The sequence below is a fragment of the Gymnogyps californianus genome, chromosome 1, assembly GCF_018139145.2.
Source record: "Gymnogyps californianus isolate 813 chromosome 1, ASM1813914v2, whole genome shotgun sequence".
In the NCBI taxonomy this organism is placed as follows: Eukaryota; Metazoa; Chordata; class Aves; order Accipitriformes; family Cathartidae; genus Gymnogyps; species Gymnogyps californianus.
This window is the reverse complement of record NC_059471.1, coordinates 103,640,074-103,649,824: the sequence shown is the minus strand read 5'-3', so window position 1 is coordinate 103,649,824 and position 9,751 is coordinate 103,640,074. Positions and strand designations below refer to the sequence as shown.

Sequence of the window (9,751 nt, the reverse complement as noted above, 5' to 3'; positions counted from 1 at the left end):
AATCTTTGGAAAATCTCCATGTTTAGCAACATTTAGTCTACCAATGATGTAACAGATTGTGTAATCTGGAAACACTTTTTAAATTATGGAAAATAACTTCAGAGTACATGGCCATCATGTCTCTACCACTGTGTGTGTGTGTGTGTGCGCACGCAAGTATGTGCATACACAAGGAGTTGGGAGGGTTGTTTCAGAAATGCCAAAGGAGAAAGAACACCCAACACCAAATTTCAGCAGGCAGTTGCAGGGTGTTATCCATCCCTATATCAAACTCTGAGCAACTGAACAAGCGTCTCCAGGACCACTGACAGCTGATCTTGAATAACTATAACTGATGCTGACATGTCTGCATAATAAGAACCTTTCCATTGGCTTCAATAAACTTTGAACTTTACCCTCACTCCTAACTCACGAGTGTACTAAAACAACTTGAACATTTATCTCTGAAGTCTCGCATCCCTATACCTTTATTTCACCCTGAAAGGTTTTAAGGGAGTTTTGGCTTTCCATGTGAAATGGTATTGGTTTGAAATGACCTGCTGGTACCATAAGGCCAGGTGAACCATGGGTTTACGAACAGTGCATTACACAGGAATGCTCAGTCTCTCTTGAAAGATAATTTGTCACGGGCACCACTCAAAGAAAGATTAGCATGTAATTAGCTCTTGGCAGTGGAGTGTTTCCAAACTGCAGGGTGTCAAACAGCTTTTTGGGTGGCACACAAACCAGGTAATGGGTGTGGTGAGCCCAGGGAGAGGAAGTCACTGCTGCTCTGCTCAGAGACAGGTCAGTGCTTTTTGTTGGCTGTGTTAACCAACACTTCATTGCCTTGTACACATCCCTTGCCAAATCGAGTTGCTTACTCCACAAACTCCATTTCTTGATAATTACTTTGATAATCACCACATTTTCCTGTTTGAACATACATGCACACAAGTAGACTTGGAAAGCGGGGGCAAACACTGTTGGAGAGAAGGCACGTCCCAGCGCAGCAGCACAGACATCTGGAAACCCGTGCAGTCCCTCTGCTGCAGACAGAAGGGACAGAGCACGAGAGGCAGCTGTGCGTGTCCATGGCATGAGCTGGTCATCTCATCAGAGCCTTCCACCCAGCACTGTGCAGAGCAGCACCCCTCTCGATCGCACTCACTGCTCCTATCCTGGCTGGCTGTGGCCAAGCCAGAGGGCAGGAGGACTCCAGGAGATCTTCAGGCCCAAACACCTGGGTTAGACAGTTACAGATGGGAAATGTCAGGACAGTGCACCAAGAGGCTCTGCAACCTCCTCCACTCCCCCCAGGGTCTGCCTGCCAGTGCCCAAGGCCAGCTCTGACATGGTGCTGCCACAAAAACCGGCTGCAGCCTTGTTCCCTTCGAATGCTGCACTCACCCTGAGGGCTGCCATCCCAGCCAGGCCTGGGGCCCGCAGTGGCGCCTGGTGATGGCCAGACTGTGGCCAACCCCAGTCACCATCGCTGACCCAGACTGGCTCACCTCGCTGGGGGCTGCGGGATGACGTCTCGTAGGGAGGGAGGGCACCGCACTGCCCTGATGGCCCTGCAGCTGCCCAGCACCCCAGGAGGAAGCTTTCAGTGGGGCTGTACTGGCTGTAGGTGCCCAGGTGTGGGTGGAGGTCTGGGGTGCCCAGATTGCAGGGCAGCCTCTGTGAGGAGTGGCCGGGGCTGCCCCATGCCGGACACAGCCGGTTCCAGCCGGCTCCAACTGATCTACTGCAGGCACCACGATGGCGGCACCTCAGGGAAAGCCTCTGTCAAAACCCTGCCCAGCAGTGATGGGTAAGGGGAAAAGTGTGAGAAACAGCCCTGCGAGCCCTGTGGGGAGAGAGGGAGGAGGGGGAGGAGGTACTTCAGGCGCCCCAGCAGGGATCCGCTGCAGCCCTTGGGGAGACCATGCTGGGGCAGGGGAAGAGTGTGAGGATGGGAAGTGAGAGAGCGTCTGGGTGGGCATCTGGCAGCCAGCCAAGGTCAACCCACCACAAGGGCACATTTAGATGAGGGAAGGAGTATGCTCTTCCTTTAGATCCCTGCAAAGGCAGTCTGCCATCGTGTGTCCTCTGTCCTGGGGCTGCAGGCAGGAGCTCTAGCACCAGTGTTGGCCTTCCCTGCATCTCCCTGTGCGTGGCTGCAGCAGCCACTATGTTGGTGTAAGAAGAGCTTGTGGTAGGTGTTTTGGATGTGCCAGTGAGAGACCAGGACTCAGACTAACCTGTGAAACTTGGCCTCACAAAAAGTACTTAGTTAACAATATACTTTTCTTCAACATGTGGAGTTTATGTTGCCAATTTTTGCTAAATTCAGAATGAATGTGACAGTATGCGAGGCAATGTTTGTTGGGGTCTAGAGATTATCTTCTATCTCCCAGCACCATCTGGCATTACAGTGGCAACTCTGAATGAATTAACATTGCTTATCATTCTGTCAGTCACTCATCCATCAGACAGAAGCTAAAACGCTAATGTACTCATCATCTTTGTCATTTGGCAATCAGGGACTACTTCATGGTAACTGAGACAAAGACCACAGATTAAGGTCCATAGCAGAAGTGGACAACAGAGATTTAGCAAGTTTAATGTATTATTCAGTTTGACTGATGCTGATGCAGGCAACAGAACTTGATGGGTTTGTGGTTTCTACTTTTGAAGCATCTTTTTTGCACAAAGGTGTTGGATTTGTCAGTTAAATTGCTGTGAGCTCTTTTTCTGTTGTTGTTTAAATGAAGAGCGATGTTTAAATAAAAAAAAGGGAATGCTGAAGGGAACTGCATGATAAATTAATCTCTAGTGATTGATACACAGGTAGTGTTTGCTTGGAAATTATTGAGGCAAGGGAAGCATACACGCGTTAGGATGAACGATAACTAGCTCAAACGTCTTGAGGCAATTCTGTCAGTTCCATCCTCAGAGCAGAGAGCTGCATCCAGATTCTCTAGCTTTGCTTCCCTTGTCACTGCAGCAATTATTACAACTCGAGCGGTGAGCACTCCTGGATAACAGACAGATCCAGAATCCTTGATTAAAATGACACTTCTTAAAACACATCTTACCAACAAGATTTGTTCTGGTTTGCAGGGCCCACATGAAGCAGGCGCTTTGAAGAGCAGTGTCACTGACACAGTCTCTGCGTCAGCACACGCATGCTGTTGGGCTCACTGCTTGAACTGGCTGGTAACAGAAAGTAAAAGCACAGTAAAGTTTACTTTTCTATAATGCCTCAAAATTTCACTCTGTTCAGGTAATGACACATTCAAATGAGAAGCGTTTTTGGAGGGACAGGCAAATGACTAGATAAAAGAATAAAAAGCCTAATGGTAAAATTAGCTCACTCTTTCATTTTTAAAGGGCTGGAAGTGTAGGGATGGGAATCTCAGGTAACCTTTTGTGTTCTGCTTTTCTTCTGGTACAAACAGCTGAGTTCAATACAGTATTTTCTCTTTTTCCTTTAATTGTTTTAAAAATGATGCAATTGGTTATATTGTCACTGCAGACACACTGGCTTCAATCTATTCTGATACCTGGAATTGAACAAACTCTCTGATGCTGAATCTGTGGGTGTACATGGCTTGTTAATACTGCTGTCACAACCCTTTCCCTCGCCAGTTCTGTTCCCTGATGTTGCTAAAAATGAAATCTTTGTGCTTTTGAATATTTTTTGTTTGTCCTCATTGACAGCTGGAACATTTTCTGCAAGTGGCAACTGAACGCAAGAAGCACTGACACAGACCTTTTCAGCTGAAAATGTCCTACCCTTATCAGGGTATTTCTTGTTTGCTTTTGCTCTTTGTTTCTTAAAGTAGTCATAAAATATCAACTTAGTCTTACTCAGACTCTGAGACTCAAATGAAGAAAGCAAAGTGTGTAGGTCAGAGAGCATTTCCATACCAGATACAGAGGAAAAGAATTGTTTATTTGGTGGGTCAGCTTTGTCCCAGTTTTCAAAGATGATGTAGGACTCCCCTGAAAAGACCTCTTGTGCCTTTTTCAAAAGGATGGTTACAGTCAATCAGAAGGACACAATCAAGCTCCCATTTCTGACTTTGTGAATCCTCACACTGATTTTCAGGAGAGTTGTAATATTTTTTAACATAAATTTGTTTAGTCTTAATGTCCCTCACACAGAGCTTTGTCTCCTCATATCAGGACTGATGACTGCATGCATTTATTTGTCTCAAAACCTGTCTGATTCATCTTTCTGTTATAATGAAATGTTTTGCTAAGCTGTCATTTTTGCCATAAATATATTCCCTTGGCTGCATCTTAGTGGTGGATTATTTGCTCCAGAATCTTTTCTTTTCATCTCAGAGATGAATATACATTTCAGGACCAGCTTTTGAAATATTGATTTGCTTCAGGAAGCTTCTTATATGCAAGTCTTGGAAGTCAGTACTAACTCAGTTTTGTGTATTTTATTTCCCAAGGAATCGGATCCACTTTGTTTATTATCTAGCAAAACCCAAAGCATAATGTAAAAACCAAGACTGAATCAGAAAAGTACTTTATAAAAATATTGAAGCTGTCTTTCCCTGGCAATGGGGAAATACATTCATTCACTTTAATATAAAATAGAAGCAATGATACAATGGTAAAAAAAAAAAAATCTGAGGGGTTCATACGTTTATTTCAAATACATAGCAAAATCTCAGCTATTCACTTATATTTCCAGTCATTTTGTCCTGCAATCACAAAATATTAAAGTATATGATAGCATCAGGATATTAAACTAGATATTTAACCACAGTATTTAATCAGCTGTTGTTAACAAATACAGCAGTCCTGAAGTTTCTGACAGCTGTGCCTAGAGGAATGTTAACATAGTATCACTAAAGCAAGTTTACTGCCTCCACTCCTCAATGAAAGCAGAGCTCCAGCACACGAAAACCTGACACAATGTTTTAGTAAACCCTGGCCCATCCACATCAAATGACACCCACATGTCAGGCCTTTTCTTCTGAGGGGGAAGTCCAGTCAATAGCAATTATTCACACCCTGCTTCCTCTTGGTCCTCTGTCACGTAAGTGTGTAACCAGTGCTGTTTCCATGACCCTCCTGCGCCCTGGAGTGAAGAGGTGGCCCTTTCCCTAAATGTCTTTGCTGCATTACACATGTTCCTGAGCATCTTCTCCTCACCTATCTCACTCAGGAAGGACATGTTCAGCCATCTAAATAAGCTCCAAGAGTTGCCTTAGACACTCGGGGTTACCCGAGACTGGGTCTGGCTGGATATAACCCAGAAGGCGCAGGAGCTCTCCTGGAGCAGCAGATGGAGGGTAGAAAGTGCAGCCTTGGGCACTAGAGATCTGTGCAATCTCCTCCATCACCCCTGTCAAGCCAAGGTCTTCCTGTACCCTCAGAAAACTCATGAACAGCAGCAGTTTATTTTCAAAGCTCAACTGCAGTTTTTCGTTAAAGCCCTTAAAACTTCCTCTTCTTACTCATACCTCCAAACTGCAGCTTCCAACTAGTCAGTTCTGAGCATCACAGGTTTTGAATAGGGGAAAAGGAAGAAGAAAAAACTGTCTCCCTTAGCAGATGCAAATGCACCCATACAGTTTACTCAGCCAAATGCATCCCTCGCATACAGCGGTAAAATATCTAGTAATCATCTTTCTGGGATTTTCCCCACCAGAATCCACAATAAAGGAATTTCTGTTCTGTTCGAAGGGAGAAGGTTAACCACTGTGTTACATCTCTTGCAGATTAGCTTCTTATGAGAAATTTGTTCCTGCATTAAATTCAGAGATTTTAGTATCACAGACTCTTAAACACATTTGGGTGAGTCTAAGGTGCTAAATCACATCACCAGCAATTGCCATTTGTGTCAATAAAACCCCAGACATCTGAACAGTAGCCCAGCCTAGCTGTATGCTTGGAATCAAGGTCAGATTCCAAACCCACAGGCAAGCACAAGCTTGTCTGAGCTTAGAGATGTTGTTTGAGCTCATCTTTTGATCAACAAGTGAAAGAGAGAAATGGAGCAATATGCAGCCATCAGGTGCTAATGTTAGATGTAAAAAGCTTAGGTTTTCTATTAAATTAATGTTAAATGCTCAAATAAAGCAGTTTTATCTTTCAGCTCTTTGAAAATAAAGTTACTAGGGTAAGTGGCACACCCAGTTCAAATTTGATTTCTGGATGAACCCACCAATAGTGAAAGCATTCAGGATCCTTTAATTAATGTTATAGAAAACTGCACTTAATTACTTCTTAAGCACTTATATCTGCATAAAGTTGCATTACACTGAATACATCATCATTTAAATCCATTACCTACATATAAATATGTATCAAATTTGCATTGCAAATATCTTCATCCTCTGCTTTGATAATCACAAATGTCATATCTAAATGAATCCAAAAAGTGTAATTCTGACTTAGTCACCAAATAGCTCCTTATTAAACAAAATATGTATTATAGGACATAAATACAATAAAATAATAGGTGGAGGTCCTCAGGGTAGTATAAATTATTACCAAAGTCAACAGAATGACTCCACTGAAATGAGCTGTCTGACCCAATAACAGCTGCTGTGACAGACATCAGCAGCTATAAGACAACGTAAAAAATATATGTTTTAGTACTAGAAAACCTACTTACAAATGTTCTCTTAAAGGCTCATCTGGAATTAGTAAGTGCTGATTTGACTGCTCAAGTGATGAGCAGGATACACTAAACTTGTTTTCTGGTGACTAGAAAATTCCCACTAAAAGATCTGAGCTGGTTGTCTTAAATGTAAATGCACGTTAGTTAATATATGTAATGAATATCTGTGTTCAATGGCACTGTTTCATTTAGGTTCATCTGAAGTCAAGTTAATAAAAGGTTTGTTTAATTAAATGCAGCTTTCCATGTTCTGCTTCAAATTGAACAGCCAAATGAATATATAGAGGCATTGCTCTGCTCAATTCGAAAAGTCATTACACCTTTTTTTTCAGATACCAGTCACAGACACAGAAAAGGATCAAACTGAGTACCTGTGTCATGAAATCATCAATGAAATGGTACTATCCATTACTACTGTGTAAAGAACCAGAAAAAAATGTTTTGAACTGGACCTTCTCTGGTCACTTATCAACATTGTGACATGGACACTGTCAAAAGCAGGTTCCAAGTTTTCAGCTGTGAAAAAAAAATGCACAGCTGCAAATACTGTTGAATTCTGCACAATGGACAGACAGACATCAGGCTGCTCAATCTACATTTTCAAATAAGCCTTGCGAACACAAAACAGTCAGAACAACATCAGGGCTTGGCTTTGTGGGTGTGATGGAAGATATAGGAAGGAACTCTTGATCCTCCAATGGGCAAGTGGGGTTTACACATTTACATTGCCTGGCTTGTTTAATTATACTTTACATTAGCATGGTGCCTTAAAGTGCATAAAGACAGATGGTCTGTCCTGAATTTTATAGAAGAGGAGGTGCTACCTATAGAACAGGAGAAGTCATAGAAGATGAGAGGTAGCAAGCAACGGAAAGCTAATACATTCATGGCAAAGTCTAGTGAAGTGATTAAAAATTTTGTTATTCCATGAGCTGGATTCTGTGCCCTGCAGAAGAGATAAGACGGATACATCAACTCCACAAGCATCGATGAAATCCATAGTCAATCACAGAGGCCTCTGATGGGTGCGCATGAATATTTGTGTGCCAATATTGGAAGTTAGATTGCTGGCGGCTTCTCCGTTCATTCAGCAGCTGCTTCAGCCTTGCTGCCAACTCCATGCTTCTCACCACTGTCCTAGAGCAGTCCTTATGAAGACTTTACCTTAGAGTAAAATGCATTGCTCCTTTTGCATATCATGGGTTTAGGGGGGGGCAATGGTATTGCACAGTAGCTGCCTTCCTTCCAGGCCAACCATATGATGTTCATCTTCTCTGAGAGACTTGTGGCTGCTGCTGTTCCTATGCCATTCTTTATTCTCATAAAATGGTGAGATTTTTCTTCTGACTGTGCTCTAACATAATGCCCATGTAATAACATTTCCTGTGAGTATGTTAGAGAGCAGATATGTATGTCAACAGTAAATAGCAAATGAACAAAATTGTTCCTCCATTACGAACTCAGAGTTTAATTAGACGCTGAAGTCAATCAGTACTTATCAACATGCTAAGCAGAAAGGTCACATGTAGCAACTACACATAGGCATGCACGCTTAGGGATGGCCCTCCTGCAAAGTCAGGTTTCCGCAATCTGTGACGGGAAAGCGATGGATACCTGGATTTTGAGGATGTATCAGCCCAGCACCAGAAGCCACAGTACATTGCTCCCGCAGCGATGAGAAGGGCAGTGCTCACCCAGCCCACATAGAGCGCAGCTCCTAGTTCTCGTTTCAGTGGTACAGGGACTTTCGGATCATAGAAGTCACGAATGATGCTACCTCCAGTCCAAGACACAGGGATCAGAACAAGGATGCCCGTCAGGAGAAAGGCAAGTCCAGCTGCCAGTATGAAGATACTGATGCCCTGGGGATCCTCCTTGGTCCTGTGAGTGTACTTCACACCAACAATGGCCATCAAAAAGGAAATGATTGACAGGACCACTGCAATGCACATGAGGGCTCTGAATGCCTCCAAGGGTGGGGGGAGAGCCAGGACAGAGTCGTAGGGTTTGCACTGCAGCCTGATGCCCAGCTGACTGACGCAGTCCATCCACAGTCCTTCCCAGATGGTCTCAAACACCACGATGTTGCTGTCAATGTAGGCAGAAACTCTCCACTGCGGCATAACTGTGGCTGCCAAAGTCCCAACCATGCCAACACCTCCAAGTATTAGACCAGTGATTTGTAACACACAGCAAGCCATGCTTCTTCTGAAAAAGACACCTCAAGTGAGGTGGCCTAGAAAGTAAGTCCTCCAAAATCACTTTTTCATAGAAGAAATATGAAGTATGAGAGGGAATATTTTCTCCAGTAGTTTCCTCATACAGCAAGTTGTTGGGTTTTTTTAAAAGCAGCTCGCTCCAGTCTGAGGTTCAGACAGGTGGAAATCCACTTCTGACTGGCTAGAAGGACCTGCTATTTATTTGCTTTGAAATCCCCTCTGACTACAGCGCCTACCCATCAAGCCTAACAAGTTTCCAGCCAATGGGAAACTAGGAGGGGTGTGTCATAGCTGATTTTACTGCTTCTCATAGTGTGTCTGTAGTGATGCTATAATTAAGTAAGTGTCAGGGATTCAATTAAAGGTACCTAATTGCAGGGCTAATAATTCCTTAACTGCAAGATTGCAGCTATGTTGAAATTTAGTACTGAAAGTCTGAACTTCTATCTGTTAAAATATTATGTAAAATAGGTCATTACAGTTGTTCTTATGACAAAAGCTAAACTTGGACTTGGAGTGGGACTTACTTTCTAAGTGTTACAGCCCTGGGAAAACATCTGATTTTTTTTTTTTAAATCAAGCTAGGAGGTACTTGGTGTAGCTCTTTAATGTAGATTCCTCGTTTTGATCAAATACAAAAGTATAATCATGCTATTAGACAGGTACAGGAAAGTCAAGTATTCCAATCAACATCAAAGCTTTACTCTACCAGCTGCATAATTCACAAGAACGACAAAGAAAATAGCTGGCAGAGTTTCACAGCTTCTGCTTTTGAATCCACAAGTAAGGTCACTGTTAGGAAATAATCCTCTATGAGACTCTCTCCCCATTAAAAGGATAGCGTTGTCATTATGTTCCATACTAATAATCTTCTCCAGGAAACATTAGGAGGGGTTGGGGGCAATTGTCTAATATG

General features: G+C 43.1%; 1 protein-coding gene across 1 annotated transcript; it reads right to left on the bottom strand.

Annotated features, from left to right (window-relative positions):
* Positions 1-8,148: 8,148 nt before the first annotated feature.
* LOC127028313 (claudin-8-like) lies at positions 8,149-8,817 on the bottom strand. Its single transcript, XM_050914031.1, has one exon. The coding sequence runs from the start codon at positions 8,815-8,817 to the stop codon at positions 8,149-8,151; it is 669 nt and encodes a 222-aa protein (XP_050769988.1).
* Between the last annotated feature and the right edge of the window lie 934 nt (positions 8,818-9,751).